Here is a 24,607-nt window from a genome sequence, read left to right on the forward strand (position 1 = left end):
GTTGCCTGCACTAACTATAACGGGGGAATTTCATTGGTTTTTTATCAGTAAAATTTCCGCTAACTATAACATGTGTGAAACCTATGGTTTTTTCAGTGAATATATATATATATATACATATACACATACACACATACATACATACATACAGGACCGGTTATGTGATCCTAGTAGTCGAGAGAAAGCATGGGTTAAGCTGGTGGATTGGTCTCAAAAGGGCGCGGTCCAATGATTAAGCCAATGTTTAGACGTCGGTCCTGTTCCCTTGTCTTACGGGCACTTCAGGGAAGGGTGGAAGTGGCAACGGCTGCTCTCTCTTGTGCGGAATGACTCCAACCTGGCCTGGATTTCCAGTGAAGGATGGGAGTTTAGCCAACAAGTGAACTGGCAGAATGAGGACAAAAAAAACAAGCATAGGCACAGCCAATAGGTCTCGCCTTTGAGACCCTATAAGTGTTTAGCCATGCAACAGTTGCATAACTAAATACTTCTAAGGTCCCAGAAGCGAGGCCTATTGGCTATGCGAAAGTGATCGCGATCAAACATCAAAGTGGCCGTGCGGCCGCAAAAGTGAAAGTAATCACGGAAAACCGCGGCGCGCGCCCGCGCACATGCACTGTAGCTCTAGGCTGGCCTGTTAGCACTTTTTGGAGCCCTCTCGAAAAGTCTCGCCAGACCAGCGCATGCGCTGGGTCAGACGAGACCTAAAAAACCAGCTCAATAGGGGACTACCAGCTATAAACAATTAAAAAAGTAAGGCAAGCTACTCCATATAAGAAAAGTCACTGAACAATAATGTTTAGCGCTCTTAATGCCAGGCAGAAAGTCATGTTACTCTGATGCAACCTCACGCAATTTCACATTATGCTTCTTACACTAAATTTCCTAAAATACTCCATTAGCAATATGGCAGAATTAAAAAATTTTAGCAAGAGAACAATGAGAACGACCAGAACACAAGTAGCTGCTGTTTATGTTACTTGTTTTTTTATTTTATTTATTATAATAAAAAAAGCAAAAAGTTCGCTCTGGACCTCCGCTTTCGTCCACTGCAGGCACCAGCAAACTCCCTGGACCAATCCTGGAGCTGATCATGTGCTGTTAACCAGTAGCAGATCAGCACCCTGATTGGAGGGAGTGGCCTCTCTCTCTCTCTCTCTCTCTCTCTCTCTCTCTCATCGCTCCCCAGCAGACTGGATGCCTGCACTTGCTCATAATTCAGCTAATACAGCTGGGTTGAGCTATTTAAAGTGCACGCCTGGCTAACCGTTGCAAGATGGCCGGCCAAAGAGACATGTGCACTTTAAACAGTGCACAGGCAGCCCTCTGTCTACTACTCTTCCATGCTGCTACTTAGCAGACACCACCCAGACACTCGGTTCAGGACAGGTTCATGAAAAAATAAAGTGGAAATAAATTGCCTTTTAATATTCATCTCTGGGGCTTGGGGGGCATATAAGCGGGGCGACGGTCCTCCGCTCCAATGTAGGAGCCGAGACACAATAATAACCAGAGGGCCACCAATTTCAGAACAACGGAAGGAACTACAACTGTAACTACAAGAAAGGACAACCGAAGGTGCAATTATAGCAGCAGCAACTGCAACAACAAGATTGACTACAAAAGCAACAACAGCTACCACTACAGCAACAACAGCAGTCATTACAGCAGCAACCAGAGCAGATGCCAAAGCAGGGGCAACATGCTTGTAATCTTTCACCCCTCTTCAGCCAAACACTTTAAGATTCCAAGATAAGGGTTGTATACTAAATTATTGAGATTCAACCTTTAATATCATTCAATAGGCACTCTGAGGACAGATAGACCAGGAATTCATTTGACTAGAAATGTATCCTACTTATTCGGTCATTCTCATTACAATCGCTCAGGTTTTAAGCCAAAGTCTCATCAAAATATTCCTACTGCACGACACAGCAAACAAATGCCAGAATTTTGGGGATTGATGTAATTTATAAGTCTGCCTCTAGTCATGCTTTGATCGTGCCAAAGTAAGTAGCAAACCATCCCATGCACATGATACCCTTGTGTAACTGTCCTAAAAAAGCCTATTAAATAATATTGAAGTTCAAAAAGCGTCGACATACACAAGAGCCATCTAACGGAAGGAAGAACTGGAAAAACTATATATACTTAATTGATAAGAGCAGACAGTATGAATGGCAATCCATCCCCAGTAGAGAACATTATTAAATTATCATAAATGCATTCATGGGAGGGCCTACAACAGTTGCCATTACACAGACAACACCATTAACCACAGATTTAAACTCTGCATACACCATAGCAATAACCAAATCTGCTATAAAAGCAGGGACACATTTTAATGTTGATGCACTTCAGGCACTCATACTTGGACCTACTTAAACTAGAAAGAGTCACCCACTGCCCCTAAACATTCCAGCGCTAAAAGAGCTTTGTAATGTTTAAAGAGCTGCAATACAGTTATAAAACCAGTAATACCGTATGCACCAGCGATACGCTTGCATGGATACCCAACAAGACAAAGAAACTGGACTACAAGGGACTTATACCACTGGGACAGAGCTGGTATTGATAATGATGGCCATTTCTTTCACCATGGGACCCTAATAGAATTCCAGACACTAATAGATAAATGGGTAATACCTGGTCAGTAGCACCTCCTCTATAATAATAGAGAATGGTATATTGATGCAGAACATCCTCCAACACACGTAGTACTGCAAACAATCTACACAATGGGTCACGGGCGCAGAAAGATATCCCATCTCTAAAAATCCATACTTGCACACACAGGTGTTGCACTACTGTGCTTGAGGGAAAAATGGGACAATTTACTGGGGTGAGTATTCCATGACAAGGAATGGCAAAGATCACTGGAGTACCTGAGAAAGGTTTCTCAGCACGCATGCTTTAGATATATCCAGTTTAATTAACAACATAAAGCATATCTTTCACTATACAAGATAAACAATATATTCGGCACAACTTTGGCAGCTTGCACCAGGTGTAGAAAGTATATAGCAAACCTGCTCGATATGTTGTGCAGGTGCCCCTCATTACAGACCTAGGGAGCAAGGTTCAAGAATTTATAAACGATAGCACAGGAAGAAGAGGAGAGGGAATTATTGAAATTAGCCTATTAGGAATGCACCCTCAAAACAAAAAGAAGAAAGTCACCTCGAGAACTGTAAAACACTTTGCTGTTGTTAGCCAAAAGAGCCATCACAATGAGATGGAAGGCCTGAATACCTACCTCATTGGCGGACTGGACACGGTTGTATGACTTTACAACGCATTCCGTTGTAACGCATGCCTTTACCACGCATGTGTTATAATGCAAATGCCTTCACCACGCATATCCTTTACCACGAAAATGCCTTTTACACGCATACTTTTACAACGATTTTCGTTGTTAAATTATGCAGGTAATGGCATTTTCATGTTAAAGGCTAAAAATGTACCCTTTTAAATTTACTCCTGTGCGACACCACCCCCTCATTACCCTTTACCTCTCCTCTCCTCGATCTTCCTTGGTGACGTTGCACGTCGTTAAGAGGAAGCGGAAGTGTCCTTCCGTTTCCCCCAACGACGCCGATTGCCTCCACATCTCTTTCTTTAAAAGACGAAAACAGGAGCTTTTTTTATATTTTATTTTGGGGGGTGCCCCCCCCAAGCCCCTTTTTTTAATCCCATGCTTTTGGGAGGGGGGGCCCCAACCTACCCCTTTTTTTCTTTTAACCATATCACACATGCCTTTACTACGAATCTCGTAGTAAAGGTATGCGTGGTAAAGACTTTTCGTTGTAACCACGCATGCGTTGTAATGCATGCGTGGTTATGGTCATGCGTGGAAACGGCCGCGTTGTAGTGGCCGTTTCCCACTGGACACAAGAGAACACTTCGAAAAGAAATAGAAAGTACTGCACTTAAGAGGGAGGGAAAAAAAGAGCAGAGGGAAAAAACAATATTGAACACCTTCAAAGAAGATAGCACCTACCAATCAAAGTTATATGCAACATAGACCATCTAAAAAATAAGGCAAAGTAACATATTAAGCTTGAGCCAGTCCATGTTCAGTACATAGACAGAAAATGCAGTATGAATCAGAGAGCTTTGATCTACACAAAGTAATAAAGCAACCAAGTGCCCACTTAAGAAAAATACAAAATATGCCCCACGCAGGCGAAACAAAAATCAAGAAGATTATTCCAGTTCCATATGACTCCACAAATAAACAGGCAGCGTACTTGAACTACCAGCAATTCAATGGCTAATGGTGAGACAGTCTGGAGGGCGAGTAAATCGATGTTGAAGACTATTGAGACAATAGAAACTAGACAGCAATAACATAAGGAAAAACAATGCACATGCGTGCACCTAAAGTATAGAACTTACGGCTATATAATGTCACTGGAATATTCAAAGGGAACAAAAAAGTAATAATACTAACATGTATGTAGAATATGCTGTGAAGTTTTGAACTGCAAAGTTATGAAATTCTTGAAACTGCCAATAAGGGTTTCTGAGAAAACAAGCATTGGAAATGCATTAGGTCTCGCCTTTGATTAAGTTAAAGCGATTTGCTTTGCTAATGGTATTGTATAGCAAAGCAAATGGCTTTAACTTCATGAAAGGCGAGACCTATCGCATTTTTAATGCTTGTTTTTTAGGGCTACTATTGATTACATGAGGCTGGCAGTTTAAGCTCCAGCACCTTAATTACCAAACTAGCTTTATGCATTTACGTCTTTTCTGCTGCGTGACACAGGTATGAAAACGTGTGTTATCTGCAACACAGTTAAGTTTTTAAGATAAAGGGCAACTGTCAATTTGACTCTGCTCCTCCACGACCTTCAAACTCGTGCAGTGCTATCGCAGTGGCATCTCCCGAGCTGTGGAAATGGCTAATTACATTTCCAGAACTGAACGTAGGCTCTTTGTAACATTTCACTGCAAACATACTACAGGCTAACAATCACGGTCGCCGTGTCTCCCGTTACAGTCACTCCCCATCACCGGGATGCTGTGTGTTCAGCCAGGACTTTCATCAAGCAAAACACTGCTTCCTGGGACTTAACTTTTTTATTTTTTAGAAACAAGTGGGCTAATATACTGAACAATAACGTTTTGCAAGAGAAAAGCACAGGACAGAAAAAGTAGTGGCATTTAGTTATCTGTTCCGTTTGTCCTACTTTAACACATAACAATTACAGAAAATATAAAGTGGCTGGCTAACCATTTCGCTGCCTAGTTCAGTGTATTTACATTTAATAAAGTGCATTTTGGATGTGGTAGTTTCTGAACCAACACTACGCCTGTAGCACCGCTCGAGTTATAAAGTTAAACAATGAGGAGTTTTGGAAGAGAAACCGGGACCACTGTTGAAATCCCAGTCAGCCCAAGAAACGCATAGCAGAAAGGATTACGGTAAAAACTAAATCGGCGTTCAGTTCGAATCGTGGGTCTTACATAGGATGCAAATAGGTGCTGTGCCCTGCTGCCCTCATGTTTAAGACCCGATACATACCACTGAAAGGCTGCCATTAGATGGAATAGTAGAAAAACTTCCCAAGCCTAAAAGAACTGGAAAAACGAAGGCGCTCCCGCCCTTTCCCAGAGGTGTCGCTTGGAGGGGGTGTCTTTGGTCGCCTCTGGTTCACAGTCATCTTCTAGCGGCTGCAGGCAATCCCAGGCTGTGAGAGCCAGAGACAAAGAGCTTGCGCCTCCTGCATACACTCAGTGATGCATGGGGGCCGCCATCTTCTGAGCTCCATCTGCCTCACTGCCTGCGATTCTCCGAGTCCGACCGCATCTCTGGTGGCGCCTAGCGGGAGTCGCAGGGAGCTCTCCACGCCACAGCTAGTCTGGGAAAGGGAGCCAGGACTCCGTGAAACTCTTCACACAACTCCAAATAATACCGTGACAAAACAAAGAATATACTAAGCAAGAACATATTATTGTGTAAATGAAACAAAGCAGATCTTCATACATTACACAATAGAACGCCGCTGGGGCGCTATTGTAAAACAAAAACCGCACTGAATAACGAGCCTTGGCCCGAGGGAGGTGGCAACAGGAGCACCCCGAGGCGCATTTTAAACAAGCTGTCGGCGTGGTGTGAAAAACTAAATGAAGGAAAGTGTGTAACGCTGCAAGTGAGAGATCCAATCCTGCTGGGCGGGGCCAAAAGGGGATAGGGTGGCAACCAGGAGGGATTGAAATGCCTCCAGTGCAATCATTGCACTGCCTTTTGCATAATTCATGACGCCAAACGATGCGCACGAATGAAAACTGCAGGCGGAGCAGAGACACGGCTTCGGAATCCGTAATGATTCCAAGAAGACTTCGCATGGCGAGAGCAACGCATGCGCTGCTTTCGCCAGGCCGAGACCTAAAAAACAGTAGGGACAACAGCAGGTATCACAACCACAGTGGCGGCAACTGTCACAAATGCAATATTTATAGTAGGGATCTAGCAGTGACAGCAAAGCGGTCACCATAATAGGGATAACAACAGTAACAAAGGCGATCAGCAACTCAACAACAGTAACAGCTACAACAACAGCAGAAACTACAGCAGTGATGACAGTTACCACCACAGTCGGGCCAAGAACAGCTGCCATTAAGGGAGGGGCACCAGCAGCGACCACAAAAGTGATGAGTGGAATGCCTAAAGTTATTACTTTGGACCATATTCCAGTTCATACTTTTTTGGTCAATGTATCACTATGGACAGGCTCTAGACACAAGCAAATCAACCTTGGTTCTGCTACAGTTGTAACAGCCCAGCCCCAATGGTAAGTCATCTTCAGTCTTAAAAAGGAACAAAAGCAACTCCAGGATGGTTTCAAATGGTTAGGCCTCTTCACTGAGCTCCAGCTTTAGGGCCATATGCGTGAACACATTTTCCCATAGACACAGAATGGGCAAAACCCTTTGCTGCATATGGCCCTTAGTCCTTTGGCACAGCAAGTACAGGACCCATTAATGGGTGTTTCCTTTGCAATTTGAGTGGTTCACTGGGGAAAACAAACGAGCACTGCACAAACCAATAGGCATGATATAGGAATAAAGGCACACAGTGAACAAGCATTGGCATAGCCAATAGGTCTCGCCTTTGGGGCCTTATAAGTATTTACTTATCCAGCACAATATCCTTGGTGCAACAACATCAAGTGTTGCATGGATAAACACTTATAAGGTCCCAAAGGCGAGACCTAATGGCTATGCCAATGCTTGTTTTAAGTGAGTGGCTTGTGCAGGTATGCCACTGTGAGGTAGAGAAGCTTGGAATGCTTTTACAGGTGCCCCTGTGACATTGTGCCTCTTCAAAATGTATCTTGGGTCTGGTGTAATACTTCTAGCCCTTATTCCCGCACCCAATGCATCCTTAAATGTCCCATGTACTGCAGGGATTGACACTACCATTACCCCTGCCCTCCAGTGACATTTTACCTGTCACGGGTGGAGGTGGTGGTGGTGGGCGACGTGGTGGTGGTGGGCAACCACCACGTCGTCCACCACCACCACCACGTCGTCCACCACCACCACCACCACGTCGTCCACCACCACGTCGTCCACCACCACCACCACGTCGTCCACCACCACCACGTCGTCCCCCACCACCACCACGTCGCCCACCACCACCACGTCGCCCACCACCACCACGTCGCCCACCACCACCACGTCGCCCACCACCACCACGTCGCCCACCACCACCACCTCCACCAGTGACAGGTAAAGTGTCACTGGAGGGCAGGGGTAATGGGAGTGTCAATCCCGGCTGTACATGGGACACTTAAGGATGCATTGGGTGCGGCAATAAGGGTTAGAAGTATTACACCAGACCCAAGATACATTTTGAAGAGGCACAATGTCACAGGGGCACCTGTAAAAGCATTCGAAGCTTCTCTACCTCACAGTGGCATACCTGCACAAGCCACTCACTTAAAACAAGCATTGGCAGACCTTGTAGAGGAAGAGCCTATTATATCCGTTCATGTAGCGCATGCACAGCAGTGAGGGCCCTGTACAGCCCAGTACTGCACACTACACAACAAACAAATATCCGTTCATGTAGCGCACGCACAGCAATGAGGGCTCTGTACAGCTCAGTCCTGCATTTAAAATTTAAAGCGCATTAAAGCGCAATGCTCCATTAATAATTAAAGAAAATACGTGTGCCTGCAGTGAGAGTGGCTCACAAAGAAAAGAAACAAGCCACAGCATCGCTCTGGTTGATGTTTGGGAGGTGGGAGGGGTATTCTGTGCAGAAAGGCATTACGGCGCTCTAGTAAATAATTAAATACAATAAGCGTGGTACGCGAAAGTGAAAGCGGCCGCCTTTGGAGCTGATATTGCATGCTGTGCTTAATGAGCCATGACGAGGGAGGAAAGCCACGCTCGCTCCCGCGGACCCAAGGCTAGGGCAGAGAGAAGACGGCACCCGCCTTTGGCCAATTGCGTGCTGTCTTTTAGAAAGACGCATGCAAAGGCCAATAGCGGGTGAAGAAAACAAAAGCACGAGCGTGTGTTCCAAAGTTTAAAACCCTTACTGAATGCCTCGCAGAGCAACACATGCGCGCTGGCTCAGGCGAGGCCTAAAAAGGCACAAATAGTGGGAGCAGATTTATTCAGGACTGCATTTGCAAGCTTTAGCGCATTAACGAAACACTTAGTGTAGCAAAGGAAACTGAACTTGCAACCTTATTCCTACTTGCTATTCTTACCTCATATGCCCCTCTTCAATGCTCAAATTGTTGCCCTCTGCTCGGAAATACCAAGACTCACTCGACTTAGCACTGACACTGGCCTTTTTTTTCCTCATAATAACCAAATTATTTGCTATTGCCTTACCTCTTTCATTTATCAACAACTTCATCCCATATGCAGTTTCTTTCTTTACTCTGTCTACTAAAAATTAACTAAATACACACTTTACCAGTAATCTGCAGCCCCTTGTCTTTCTGATCCCTTACCTTCAGCTTTGACATAAAACTTATCTGTCATGTATGGTTCTGGATTAACATTCCCCACCTCCGCTATCTCTGTCCCAGCTTTTTAACAGTTCCCAATTAGCATTTCTGTCACTGATTAAAACACTGCAATACTATAAACATCACCAACGTTCTTCCTTTCTCAGACTTATTCCTTGCTCCAATATATTTTGTATCCGGCCCAGTAATTACACATAAGTGACCAATCTTCCGATCTAATTTGCCTACAAATGCTTGCCACAACAAGTTATTTTATCAATATTATCCCGTGCCTCTTTCTCTTCCTCCTTTGGTATCTCTTTGGGCTATATTCTCAGTCACTTCCATTCTCAATTTACACTAAATTGTGTGTAGACAGCACAACAATCTAGTTCTCCTTCCTCTCTTTCACTTCTGCTACCCATTACCAAGTGTCTGTAAGGTATGTTTCTCTGGTATCCTGGACGGAATCCAGATTCTTCCATCATAACCCACTGAAAGAGGATTGTATACTTAGCCACCTACTTCTTCGTTTTTCCTTTCCGGAGGTATTTTAAAAAAAATCCCCATAGAGACCAAAAAGATGATAGTCCACTCGCTTTCTTTTCACGCCACCCTCCATGATCTTTCCAATATATCTTCCCTGTATTCTTCTATTGCTAGTATGTATAGAATCAGTCTCAAATACATATGTATTTAGTTGATACGGAAAATATTTATTCAGTTTCTTTGGAGTCACCTGGTTCCTCTTAAGGAATGTGAATTGGGCGAATTTAAATCTTGCATTCCCAGAAATGTCCATAACCGGAAGGCTAGTGACATCACAGGCCATCAAAAATGGGTGAATCAGGTCCTCGTCCCTCTTCCATTGCACAGGGACAATTTTTACTGGGCAATCTTTCCATATTGGCCCATTTAAGATAGAGATAGCATATCTACCGAGCATTTTCCATCGGCCAACACATTAAACATTCTTTACACCAGAGGCAGCACTGTAAAATCTGACCAGGTTGCCCTAGCCATCTCTGCTAATCTCCCACAGAACTGGAACCGCCCCGTCTGCACACTAAAATTCATCCGAGCCTTCTCAAACTGAAGAAATGTTTAATTTTCATATGTGACCCCTTTCAATGCATCCACTCTTGTATCCTTAACATTACCACTGCCTCATTCAAAGGGCAAATACGTGCCAATCCTAATCTTAATGCACCTGGAGTATATGGCACATTCTCACCCATATCTAGAATACACTTTTGACATTAGCATAATGAAGTGGTTTTAGAGTCAAATTTACTCCTCACTGGACAGATTTGCCTCTGCATCCACCTATGCCAGCCAGAAAGAACTTCTCCCCATTAATTTCATCCGAACACCAATCACATAATCAACGAAGCTGGGAAGCTGTAGAATGGCCCCCAGATCTTGTAGGGATATTTGAACATTGAAAGCTTGATTATATGCATCCCGCCCCGCTTTGCACAGCCCATCTGAGCCGTGCAGATGCTTCGCGGTAGCTGTGGTTCCCACAGCCGTAGTTGGAAAGCCCCTTGCCTCTGCCCCTCTCCATCTGTGCCCATTGCCTGCTGCCGGAGTAGGAGCAGCACAGATGCATCGCGGCCGCCATTGGGAAACGCTTGCTACGGCTGCCAGGTGACCAGGAGCGAGGGAGGCAGGGTTGTTGAGCATGAGGGCAGCCTTAGGGGCCCCAGCATGGAGAGGCCCCCCGCAGCAATAGTTGCAGCGGTCAGTGGCTTGGAGGTTGGCCCCGATTGGTGGCCTGGATTTGTGGCCTCCTGGTTTCCAGGCATCCCAACAGACTCAGGGATCATTAGGCTTTGGCTAGGGTAGCTCTGTGAGCCCCCACAGGCCCTGCATGTTTGTTTGAATCGAGTGCCTACTGCCATCTCGACATACCAGGAAGTATGAGGTTCTTCCCCTGTGTCTTTAGACTGCGCAGAGTTGGCGGCTCTGCCCCTTGGGGGCCTTTATCCAGGTGACTTGAGGGTCTATGAGCTGGTGTGGTGGCCCCCTCAGTGATGCAGAGGCAGCCGGTATTAGGCTGGTGTTGCTGATGGTTCGGGGGGTCCTGATCCCGGCACGCACATTTATTTTTCTCCCCTTGCTTTTTTGCCCCCTGCGAGGGGGGATTGTAGCTAGTTTGTTGGGCTGCAGAGGACAGGAGAGGAAGGATAAGAAAGAGTGGAAAAGCAGGCATCTGGCGCCAGAGGCATCTGTAGTTGTACGTGGTATAATATACCCTCTAGGTTCTTGCACTTTGGCGGTTTAATGGTCTCTTCCGGCCCAAGTGCTAGCCATATTAGCTCTCCCAAATTATTATTATTTTTTTTTTTTTAACTATTCAGCGAAAGAAGCCTTATCCCATTAGTCTCTCCTGAAGTTTCACCCCTCCGTGCTGTTCCTATTTTCAAAGAGTGGGAGAGGGGCAGGATATAAGGATTTGGAGATGACCTTAGCTGCAAATAACTTGAACTTTCTCACGGCTTTATCCCAGAGAACCTTTGTATGTCAGACCAATCGATTTGGCCGCAGCCCAGTTCTGGACAGTCCCCCAAGTCATGCAAGTCCAGTAGAAGTAGTGGAAGAAATGGACAAAGAGGCAGTTCCTGAGCCGACTATTGTTTGTATGAAGTTGGATTCCGAGCCTGGTCTTAAGCGTGCAGTGGCCCCACCCGGTGACCAAGAGGTCGCTTTTGTATCAGAAAAGTTAGTGTTCAGGGAGAGTTCGAGCAATTCTTGGTGAACTCTGATGATTTGTGTAGCGGTGAACCTGGTGCATTGGAGGACTATTCCCTGGCAGACTTTGCCACTCTTATAGAGAAAAATCGAATTTGAGAGGCTAAACTAAAGTCACCTATCACATTGTACATAGTTTTGAGCCCGCCTCTGGGCCATCTTTCTAGTCATCCTACTTTGCCAGATTTGTATAGAAGCACGCCATCCTCAAGGGTTTCATTATTGGGTACAATGAACAATCAGAACTGTGAATCATCTGTATCCACAAGGGCTCAAGTTTATGTGCAGCTGAATTTGGAGGGAGAGGGGACAGGTGGGGGAGGGTCCAAACCAATATTTTATTTTCGGTTAAGAAGGTCCTATCCTCGATTCCAGCCTTGTTGGATGGATCAGTTGCCATTTTCATTAATGCTATACGGTCAGCAAAGGAGAAGGGCAGCTTAATCCAGCGGGGGACCTGCTCCTTGAGGTGCGCAATGGCTGTGCCATAGTTGGCTCGCACTACCTCCTGGGGGTCCCGGTGTAACCACACACCCAAATATTTCACTGTATCAGTACACCACACCAAGGGAAATTCTAGTTCAATGGGAGACGTACAATCCGTAAGGGGCAATTTCATAGATTTAGACCCATTGATTCCCAGCCCAGAGAATCATTCAAATCGAACGTATTCCAAAGGAGAGGAGGCAGATGGAGGGCAGGCTCATACACATACAGCACCATATCGTCTGCATACATGGAGACTGCCAGAGGGCGCTGGAAGAACCGCAATGCCGCCCGCGAGTAACGCTGGCGCAAGATACAGGCCAGAGGTTCGAGAATAAGCGTAAATAGTAATGGGGAAAGCGGGCACCCCTATCGCGTGCCTCGATGAATAGGGATTAATTTAGATAAAGCACCATTGACCCTCACTCGCGCTGTAGGGCAAGTGTAGAGCAGTTTTATCCAATTGGTGAAGACAAAGGGCACCCCCATACGATGTAAAATGGCAAGCATGTAGGACCAGGAGACAGAATCAAAAGCCTTAGCGGCGTCGAGGAGCACTGCCACCGCCGGCAACGTAGGTTCCAGGACATGCATAACCGTGAATAGCGTCCGCAGATTATGAAAGGTGTAACGAGTGGGCACAAAACCAGACTGATCTGACAGGACCATGACCGGAAGAAGCAGCTGTAGTCTGGTCGCCAGGACTTTAGCTAAAATTTTAACATCTGTATTAATTAAGGACAGCGGTCGGTATGAGTCACACCTGTCAGACAGCTTGCCCGGCTTAAGAAGAGTGACCACCAGTGTGAGCCGGCAGGGCCAGACCAAGATGCACAGGGGAATGATCCGAGAGTGTTCTAGGCAGATGTTCAACATGCACTATCCAATCATTTGCATCCCGGGTCAGCAACCAGAAATCTATACGGGACCAGGCAGGACGGGCATAGGAGTGACAGGTATCCTCCCTTTTACAAGGCTGACGTAAACGCCAGACATCTACAAGCCATAATGTCAGCATACCATCCCGCAGCGCAGACGCTGCCTTCTTAGGAGGTCGGTCAGTTGTAGACACTATCCATAGTGGGGTCCAGTGTCACATTAAAATCGCCCCCACATATAACAGTAGAAGGGGGCAGTTTGTAGAGTTTCCCCCATAGGTTGTCAAAAAAGGCAGGATCGTCAATGTTAGGACCATATACATTAACACCAGTGATTTGCTATACAATGTCCCCTGTACTATTATGTATCTCCCATCATCATCCTCGTCTACGGAGAGTGGTACAAAGGGGGGACCTTTTTTTAATCAGAATCATTACCCCCCCCCCCCCGAGCATAGGAGGAGTAGGAGGCAGCAAGCCGTACCCCAGCCCACCTGGCAGCAACAGCAGACACCGCCTGCTTGGTAAGATGCGTCTCCTGTAGGAGAGCGATTCGGATATGGTGACTGTCAAGATAGGAAAGCACCTGGCACACTTTTTGCGGATTATTGAGCCCCCTTACATTCCAACTAAGGCAAGATATTGTCCTGTTGTTAGAGTCAGTCATGTCCTACCCGCGTAATGCAGATTCCTGTCATATTGTCCATAATAGGTCTTCAGCATTACCATACCGTAACCCCCATGCACTGCCAATGCACAATTCATAACATAGCAATCCCCAACAGCCCATCCCACCCACTCCAGCAGCGTAAGCCTGCCGTGACACCCCCAAAAGTAACATAGAAGAAAGAACCCCAGAACTAGGTGCATAGTTGACAAAGCGTATAAGTCAGATCTCCTATCAAAAGTTAATGCAACCAAGACACAAAAACGTGTCAAAACAGAAAAAACTACTTTGTGAGGATTTCCCATACAGAGAAGCGCTAGAAGCCACTGGCACCCCGTGAAGTACAGGGTGGGTCGAGACTAAAGGATTGGGCCATCCAAAGCAGGTCTCAAGTGCAGCCAGGTGGCCCCTTACATTGTAACAACAAAAAATGTCCTCAAACTACCGGCAATGATCTCAACAGTCGTTTCATTCCAAGCAGCAGAGACAAAGTAGATTGAGAAAAACAAAGCAGTCATTATAGGACACAGTGATATATATAAAAACGTATCCTAAAGCAACAGAGGTGAGCTAAGCTAACATGTGGAGACAGCCATACCAGTAACATGCAAGGCAAGCGTGTAGTGGACAATGCAAAAGGATACCAGGCCTATCCGCTCAACCATCTGAATCAGAGTCCCCCACTTTTTCTCGTTGCGGTGAATGACGCTCCAGCTGCCGAAGATATTGAAGTGCCTCCTAAGGTGTCAAGAAGATGCGGGCCTTCCCATTGTGCTGAATGCGTAGGCGCGCAGGGTAAAGCATCGCATATTGGATGTTCAGCTATTGCAGTTTTTTCTTCACAGCATGAAATTCCCTGCGCGCCTGCTGTACTGCCACTGTAAAATCAGGAAACAGCTCCACCTTCATACCCTGATAGTTCAGACTGCCCTTCTCCTGCGCCAGACGTAGCGCAGTGTCCCGATCGCGGTAATTCAGCAGTCGGGCAATAGTAGGCCGAGGTGGCTCTCCCGGGATAGGCCGAGCAGCCAAGGAGCAATGAGCCCTTTCAACAATGAGAACTTTCGAAAAATGTTCCGCCCCTAACAGAGAGGTAAGAAGCGTCTCCACGTACAGCTCCATAGGCCCAGTGTTGGTCGACTCCGAAATACCAGTGATTCGCAGATTGTTCCTTCGAGACCGGGCCTCAATGTCCTCATTTTTAGCTTGGATGACCTCCAGGAGCTTTTCCATACTCGCACATGAAGTGCTGACTGCCTCAACCCGATCCTCAGCGGTGGAGATGCGTTGCTCAGCCTCGGCCAGCTGCGCGCCATGTTTGTCCAATTTGGACGCCATTGTGTCCATACGCAGATTCAGGTTATCGAGTTTTGCGTCAATTGTGTGGAGGCTCTGCTGCATGGACATCATCAAGCGCTCCAACTTAGCCCCTGAGCCCTATTCAAGATCAGTTTCGGTGTCCGACGCATTAGGCATGTGAGACTTAGGGTTTTTCTTGGCTTCAAAATTAAACTTGCTTTGCTGCTTGTCCGTCTGCCCCATGGCTGATCAGGGGAACTACCAGGCGGATTCGGGAGGAACTAATAGCGACAAAAACTGCCAACAGGAGACAGCCAACACCGCAAAATGTCCCAATCAAAACCCTGTATTTATATAGTAGGATACCGGGGAATTAAATAAGCCGTCGAACTGCGCAATGGCGCCAACACCCGGAGCCACAGGATGTAAGCCACAACACAGCACTGCCAGGCATCCACAGTGAGGGCCTCTCGTTGTCTCAGCTGCTCGCCAACATCTTTTCTTTTGGTAAATGTTTACATTCCCACAGGAAGTTGTCTGACTTTTTAGTTGAGTCCATGTTCTCTTTTGTACATATCAGTTTATCAGAATATTGTACATTGCTAATCATGGTGGGAGATTCCAATGCTAAACTCTTGAATGGCACCACCTTGAGTTTTGGAATACAGAGTAGGATGGAGGTATGGGGTAACCCAGAGGCAATTTTATCTGGTAATATTACATCGTATACGTGAGGTCTATCCTTTTTGGACTGCCTGAGATCCAAAGACCTCATTGTGTTATACCGCAGGTTCGCGGAGGATTCTCCAGCCTCCTTCACTTTTCATTCCACTCGAGGGCAATCATAAATTTATTATATGGTGGCATCTTACTAAATGTTTGGGGTTTGTTCCCAATTGGAGGTATTGAGGATGGAATTAAGTCATCCCAGTATTCCCTCGGTGACTACTGATTTAGAGCTTAAGGCGCTGGAGTCCTGAAATTCCAAAAGTGACACAAATGTCTATAGTAAAACAAACGTACGTACTTTTTTGTCAAATAATACGATGAATTTGGCCGGTCATGTTAAAACAGCGAGTTAGGCCCTTAACTTGAAAATCCTATTGCTTGGTTTGAAAAGCACCTGACCCTGTTTCACTCACGTGGGAGTTAGAAAAGAACTACCACTGTTAAACCTTTAGTGGTTACCCCCTGAAAGGTGTAAAAAAAAAAAAAAAAAAAAAGTAAATTGTGACTTAATTTCCCTAGTAAGAGAAAAATTTAAACAGCCGTCGTTAGAGAGGCAAAGGAAAATCAATTGGTTGAATCGAGTGAGAACAAGACTGAAGGTGTCTGAAAGAAGGAGTAAGAACAGAAATTGATTACGTTGAGAGAAGTTGCAATTGCAATTGCTAATACTGTGATTCTAGAACTAAGGCTGAGGCCATTTCAATATCTGATGCAGAGTGGACCGGATACAGCTCGCAGTTATATGCAACTAATTTGAATTCTAGTCACTTTTTTTGTTTGAGTCTAATGGTGAGTCTCCCTTACTGAACATATATGGTCCTCCTTGGTGTGAGGCGATAGAGAGTTTCATTAAGGGTGCAAGTTATTCTGGGGCGATGAGCCCGGATGAAACTCCCAATATCCGTTATTAAACAAGAGGTTTCTGCATGGGCTCTCATTTTTAATTCAGTGTTTCAATATTGTTATGTGCATGGAGTTATACCATCTTCTTGGAAAGGTAGTGTTGTGGTGCCTTTATATAAAAGGGGTCCTAAAACCAATCCCGCAGGCTTCAGACAGATTGCATTGCTGCATACGATTGATAAACAGTTTGCTAAGAGTATTCTTCTTCACTTTCAAGATTGGGCTTTTGGTAATAATTTTGTTCCTGTGGAGCAGGCTGGTTTTCGTGAGCACTAAACTCTAAACAATATTACAGCCCTCCAAACATTGATTGTAAAGTATCCTGTGGGTAAGAGTATGGCCTTATATTCTGCTCGTATTCATTTCTTCACAGCGTTCGACAGGGTTGACCGTGGGATGCTGTGGAGGGAACTGGCTGTACTGGGGATCGCCGTGCACTTGCTTAGGTTAAATGTTGCTCTGCATTTAACTTGGACTCAGGTCCTGATGGGAGGGAAACAGGGTCTGTCTAGTAAAGTAGAGACATATAATGGTTTAAAACAGGGGTGCTTAATTGCGCCCCGTCTTTATTCCCCCTTACATACATGATTTACCATGCAAATTGGGACAGTGTAGGGGGATGCTCCTAAATTAGGAACAATAAGTGCTGGTTTTCTTCTTAACGCTGAAGATGCTATTCTGTTAGACCTAACACCGATAGGACTACAGAGGCATCTTTCTGCGCTCGGAACCTATGCTGATGAACATTTTATTTTAAATAAACATCTCGAAGAGCAAAGTCATGGTTTTTAAGTCTCTGAGATGCAGGGTTAGGAAGGATTTGCACTAGTTTATGGGGAATGATAAGCTGGAAGTGGTGAAGTTGTGCCCATATCTGGTAGAATGTTGTCTATTAGCTGTCTAAATCGGGATCACATCTGCCAGTGTAGAAGCAAGGCATTATCCAAAGCTTCAGCCATTCGCAGATTATATAAGTGTTGCGGGCAAAGGCATTTTACTCATGTTCTGGCAGAATACAAGATTAAAATTCCGCCTTCATTGAGCTACACATTTGAAGTATTAGAAAAGCAGTATTGGTTCTTCTTTGAGAAGGTTGAAGGGTGCATTTGGGGTCAAATTTGTAAAAAAAAATAATAAAAAAAAAAAAAAATGTATTGTACCTTCGGCCCTCCGGCTTGAATTTGGGCTCCTCTCTATGAATGCGTTTGCCATGGCAGCTGTCTTAAGGTGGGGGAATAAAATTTTGAATACTGACTGGTTCCATTCCGTCTGCATTAAAACACGACATTTTTTATTGCTTGAAGTGCCTTCTTCTCAAATTACATGAAAGCCGTGGATATGTTTGAAATTGCTCGGAGTGAGGTAGCACCTCTACCAGAGCATATTTTGAAAGATTTGATTAAAAAAAATCAATTTATGAAGGTAGTCGGAAAAGGGATATTATACGGTGTACTCAGCATACCCAGAATAAAATAGTAGTGGAGAGTAGCATCTGTAAAAAACCTCAGACGTATGTTCTAAGGAACCTTCCTCATTGGGGGGGGGGGGGGGGTAGATCTATTTTGTTACTAAAGCTGAATTTGCTTCTGCCACGAATTATCACTGGAGCCTATGAGAGGCAGTGCAATCTTTGTGGGAACTATGTTCAAGACCTAAATCATGTGTTACTTGTTTGTCCACTTCAATATCCACTGCGACGCCATTTGCTAAAAAAAATATTTTTAAATATGATATTACCTCAGTAGCAGAGGCCCAGAAATGTCTTTTCGCACCACCATCGGGAAAAGATTTTTCAAAGATTTTTTTCAAAAATTAAACAGTTATTAAACATTTTTCAGTTATGCCCGTACATTGTAACTTTACATTAACTGCATACAGCTCCGCATTTGAGAAATAGGCATCTTTAGGTTATAAGATTTTTATCAGAATGAATAGATTTACTCTATTGGTACTGTTTTGTGAAGCAGAATGAATTGCATTATTAAAAGTACTGTATTAGCGTTGCATTATGAAACATTTTTGCACTATTCATCTGTTGCATTTACAATGCTTTGGCAGAACTGTTTTGCAATGATTAAGTAGAACTTAATAGCGTTAGCACTTTATTTGTCCGTGTGGCCTTTTATCAAATATGAGTATATTTGCATATTGAAAGAATTCTTCGTTTTTTTTTTTAATAAAATTCTGTATTTTTTTACATTGTGTTAATTGCTTTTTATAAATTTCGTGGGTATTTTATGTGAATCTCTGAGTTCCAAATCTTAACAAAAATACTTTGACAGCTTGATTCAGGGTTGTGACGCTGCCAACAAAAAAGCTGTAATGAAGCTTTATGATTTTCTGAATATCTGATTGAGTTATACTACTATTATCTCCTACCTAATAAGCACATACATCTGCAATAAGACTACTCTACCCATTGGCACCAGCAGCATTCTCAATTAGAATTGAACCGAGCCCCTTACTGAGGTCGAGATCTCTGCATGAGTGTGGCCAAACTGGATGCCCAAGTACTTCAGTAACACTGGCTGCCATGTCAATCTCCATTCCGACAACATTCAGGGTATTTTAACCATTTTATAAGGAACACTGAAATTTTTTAGGTTTCGCATTTCTGCTATTACTCAAATATAGGTGAATGGACAGATCACAATTTCAACATGCAACCGTCAAACACATTATCAGATACATTCATTTACCGACTTTAATTTCGTCACCTTCTTTCCCTGCTTTGTAAATATTTGCTCTGAAAAACTATCGGCCTAGAATACACAGTCATATCTACCAGGAATGCACACATAAAGTCAGTTTGTGACACTGCCACAAATTGCCCCAGTGCCTCCTCCAAATGACTTTGACCTGCACCTTTTTGCTTTTAGGGGAAAATATAAATAAAAAAATTAAAATATTTTACAAATTACTATAGCCCAATTTATTGTACCGTGCCCTAAAACATCTTGAGCGGTCAGGATGAAAACACCACAAATTAAATATACTAAAATGTCTTTACAATTACCTTGATATCTTGTGCAAGTTTCAATCAGCATAGCTATTAAAGAGTAATATATCATGGATGGTGTACTTCCACAAAGAAACACAGAATATGAGTCTCTAAGCACGGTCTTGATTTTGTTAAAGATTTTTTAAAAATGGCAGTCTGTTATTCAATTGCTGCCTAGGAATAGGTTTAGAACACTAGATCAAAAGAAAAAAAAGGAGATGAAGCATACACCTGAAAACAATACCCTTGTTGTGTACAGTCTCGCAGGCATACCGACCAAAAATCACATTTCCAAAAGGATGTTCTTAATGTGCAACAAGTTATCATGTACAATTCCAGAACATGGGGCAAAGGGAAAATAACAGTACACGGATCAACATGTGCAAACTAGTTGGAAGTCGTTAGTGCATAATAACGGGAATGGTTGACTCAACGGTTAAATTAAGGATTTTGTGCATTTTAGGTACATGGCAATTTTTATTTGCACGCTTAATGTTTGTACAAATGGATACCTCCCAGCGAGAAGCAGTTAGTATACTCAGTTTTTCCTTCAAATTTAACAGAAATTACATTATTTACAATAAATAACACAAAAGAATCAAGTGGATGCAACTTAAATACAATTGAATGCTACGATTAACAAGAAAAATCTGTATGCATAATGAATAAAATCCTATACTTTCCACCTAACCAGTCTTGTTTTATTACACTAACTCAGTTTGTTAAGGATTAATACAGTGGGATCTCGGCCACGCCTCAAATCTCAATAAAATTTAGGTTCATGTATTCTGTTTGGCTCTAAAAATTTGAATTTTTAGAGCCAGCTATAAAAGTATATTAGAAGGAACCCTTTCTCCAGTTACAAAAGACAGAGGAAGAAAGAAGTGGGAAGGTGAATGCAAAGCTGGAAACCAAGCAGTGACTGGCAGCTCAAAAAACGACAGCTAATGGGCAGACTAGGCGAATCTACTGCCATGACCCATCTCATTCCAACATTTTATAGACTATGGAAAAAATTAACTAGCCACCAACGAAGTTCCGGCACATGAGCTCATTTGTTTTACCGTCTTTATATAAAACTAACCACGCTCATTTAACGAAAACTCATTAAAGATCCTGGATAGACTTTTATATCTTTTCCTTCCAACGAACAAATTCTCTCTATGGTACAAAAAGCAGGACCATTGGGAAGGCATAAAAACCGCATCCAAATGTCCACTTGTTACACATACCCCCAACCCAATCTGCACAAACTATTAATCATTTTATCATAAAATTTATATTTTCAAGTAGTACTCTTAATATTCATATTCTTTTTTTAATTGAAATGCACACGCACTTTATCTCTGTAAGATTCTTACGTATAAACTGTGTTGTATTTTTTTCCTCTGCTTTTATGGCCATAAAGGCCGAAATAAAGATTTTTTTTTAAATTTGAATTAATCATTTTTAAGCAGAAAGTAAAAAAAATTAAAAAAATTAAAAATATCTTCTTCAAAAAGTACTATGCTCTAAGGAGGGATGAAAACACTTCAACTCACACAAGGAGGAATCAAAGAGAAAGGAGCAACATGAGACGAGAGTAAACCCTGCTAGTACATTCATTTTGAACCACTCTTCCTAGCCAGCAACACAGTCTTCAGTCAAGCCAGAGAGGATCACACTGAACAAGACACAAGTAGGGAAATCCGCACCCAATGCAACGCTTATGGGAGCAACACCAAGTCAAACACTGGAGGAACACAGCTAAGCAAGACAAGGAGAGACGGAACTAGGTGTTCAAGCTTCCTCAGCACAAACTGTATTTAGCTGATGGTGCAACCACAAGTCACAACAAACTACAGGCTGTGAAACAAACTTGAAGACAATGCATGACAACCAGGTTTAAGAAACAAACACTGATGGAAAGACCATGGTCATGATAGAAGACAAATGCAAGACCAAAGCATACACAGCAGATCAAAATGTAACATGTAGTAAAGGAATTCAACACAGAAAGCAATACAAGAATTTTAGTCATTGTAGTCAGTAACACAACCATAACATAATCCGACTAAACGTGCATTGTTAGCCCTGGGCGACAACACATCCTACATGGTACTGCAAGAATATTACAACCTACCATCATCCAAAACAACTTCAAAGCAATAACGTAGACTAAGATGGGAGTGTTTACAACAAGGAATAGAGGGTACAGAATATAGAGTTGCAACCCAAATGAAAATGAAGGAATACAAAATAATAAAAAAATAAAAAGAAAGTTAGTAAGCATCGAGCAAACAAGGCAGCTAAAACAGAAGGGAAAAGTCAAGCCAAACATTTACAAGTGCAACTATACTCGGTGGTCAAGAGGCAAACACAAAGGAGGGCAGAACAAGAAATACATGCAGTCATGTACAGCCACTCCAAAAGGATTTTGGAGCAGGCCAAATGGGAATCCTTTTTTATTCAGAAAAGGTGAATAATAAAGTATACACAAAATAGGAAGAATGGAACTAACTGAAGAAACAGCCACAAGTTAAAGAAGGCAGCAAACCAATACAGCTCGAAAAGAAAACACAAATCTGGCAAATATGTAAGAAAAAATGTGACAGACTGACGAGATGAGGGAAGGCTTTGGACCCCAAAAACAAAACAAAAATCAGGATCAACGATGCAAGTAGGAAGCAGGGAAGATCCAAGTGCTAACAAGGGGTAATGGTGCTAGTCAATGCAAAGAGGAAGCAAGGAGATTGCTAATTTGTTTTGATTTAGTCAATCAGAATAAGAGAACTGGACAGGGATCAGGAATACATCAGCCACGAAAGAAAGGAGAAAAGAAAAAATAATAATGATTCGCCTTTTCAGAAAGTTAAAATGTATAATTTAATTTGTGGAAACGTTGAGCCCAACAATACAGTTTAGGGGAAAAGTAAAACCCAGATGGTATTGCTAATGGATTAACAAGTGCATAAGAAAGAATAACAGTATTTTGCTTAGGGTGGTTCAAGCATGGTTCAGCAAAACAAACTGGAGAGGAAATTGCACCTAAACACAAACAAGGAAAACACGGATAGAGAAGCAGAGCCCGGGGGTAAGGCAAGCCCGGCAACGTATGGGAGGAGTGGCTGAAAATGCCAGGCTAGTCCGGAGAGATGAAGCAAACTCGCAACATACAAAAATAAAGGATTGCTCCCTGCTCGCTAACAAAACACGCATGCAAAAGGCTATGCGGGGGAGACTGGTCTAGCTATGTTATAAGTATGGAAAAGGTAGGAACGGCAGCAATAAATGGGACAGAAGCGCTGAATTTTTGGGCAGCCCAAGGCCCAGTGAAGTACCACAAATAAGTGCATTTAGTAAGGCCATTCTGGGAGAGAGAGCACGGAATCTAGAGTGGTACGTGGGAACGGGTGGACAAGCGCAAGAAACTGAAGAGTTCAAAGGAGGCTACAAAATAGTCATAACAGGGCGCGAGCTGCAGTGATTAAGCTTGATGACAGGAGAGGTAAACACTGGTCGGAAGGGGGCTAGTTGCTAGCTGGGACTGAGCAGCATACACATGAGGGGGTCAATAAGTTGATGCGGTGAAATTTAGTATGACAAAACAGCGAGGGAAGAACAGGGGGTGCAGATAGAGATGCTAGGAGGGAGCACAAGAGAATACACGTGGGAATATAGGATGATAACAGGGAAGCATGTGCAAGGAAGGAAGCATGCACGCAAAACAAAACGGACGGAGAAAATGCATGAGGACACAAGGAGTGAGCATGCACAGTTCAAATGTGCAGGAGGGCATGATAATAATGGAGTGCACGTTGCGATCACACAGAAGGGCTTCCAGATGTACATATGGGGGCGGGAGGGTGTTCATGAGACGGGAGAGCATGAAGAGAGGAGCAATACACAAGGGAAATAAAAAATAGCACTGAGAGGGCGGGATCTATAGGTAGAGATGCTAAGCAGATGCATTGGATGAAACAGATGAGCAAGGAGAAATCGTCTAAAGGAAAGGGCGCATTTAGGACGGACGAGAACGTGAACATAGGGCAAAAGGAGTGGGTATAAATACACATGGGGCAATGGATGACAATGCACTAGAACCGAGATAGTCAGCAGAGAACATGCATACAGTATACATGCATTGGGCGACATAGAAGGATGAAGGCGAGGGCAACCTCAAGCCCATTTTGTTAGGTGACAGCAGCGCGAGAAAGGGTTGCAGGTTCACAGTAAAACAGTAACGCATCATCCCCAGTCTGACTCTGCGGGCAGCCTCAGCCCAGACCCTCCTTTACCTGATCATCGAACCTGTTCATCACGGCCTGCACCCACTCCACCGGCTTGTGAGCCGCCATGTCCGGGCGCCCACCCGCCCTCCGGGCTGCTGTGGCCGCGCTTCCTGTCCGTGCTCAGCGCTATTCCGGGGGCCGCGGCTCTCTAAGCCTCCTCCGCCTCCTCCTCCTCCCTGCTGCTTGCTCTCCCCTCGGCAGCCATCACAGCGGAGCCGCCATGACACCCGACCGGAAGCCTCAGCCTTTTCCACTCCGCCGCCAGGACGCATGCGCTTGAGGGGGATGAAAGGAGGGGGGCTTTCATTAATGAAAAGGAGAGAGCAGAGCTTGATGATGTCATAGCCCATGCCTGGGTGCAGGGGAGGGAGAAGGGGTTGACAGCGCACCCTGCACAGACCCTATATCTCACACACGCACGCGCGCGCGCCCCCTCCCGGGACAGAATCTGTCATGTGCACACTCCCACAATACACATTATCAACCCGCACAGGACGTAAATCATGTACTCGGAACCCGACAGTACCAATCTTATGTATCACAACAGATTTGGCATCACCCTGCAAAACACCTGAACCATAATACTCATAGCACCCATATACACAATATCACCCTACTCTAACACATACACCCACAACTCT

General features: G+C 44.1%; 1 protein-coding gene across 12 annotated transcripts in view; it reads right to left on the reverse strand.

Moving 5' to 3' along the window:
* NF1 (neurofibromin 1) overlaps positions 1-24,397 on the reverse strand; it is a 1,956,660-nt gene extending 1,932,263 nt beyond the window's left edge. For 6 of the 12 annotated variants that reach the window (XM_085649550.1, XM_085649547.1, XM_085649544.1 and 3 more), the window contains exon 1: positions 23,973-24,397. In XM_085649550.1, coding sequence (XP_085505676.1) covers positions 23,973-24,032 — 60 coding nt within the window. In that variant the 5' untranslated portion in view covers positions 24,033-24,397. The remainder of the gene's footprint in view (positions 1-23,972) is intronic. The other 6 variants (XM_085649546.1, XM_085649551.1, XM_085649548.1 and 3 more) reach the window with 2 other exon arrangements.
* Between the last annotated feature and the right edge of the window lie 210 nt (positions 24,398-24,607).

The sequence above is a fragment of the Triturus cristatus genome, chromosome 3_2 (assembly GCF_964204655.1).
Source record: "Triturus cristatus chromosome 3_2, aTriCri1.1, whole genome shotgun sequence".
Taxonomy (NCBI): Eukaryota; Metazoa; Chordata; class Amphibia; order Caudata; family Salamandridae; genus Triturus; species Triturus cristatus.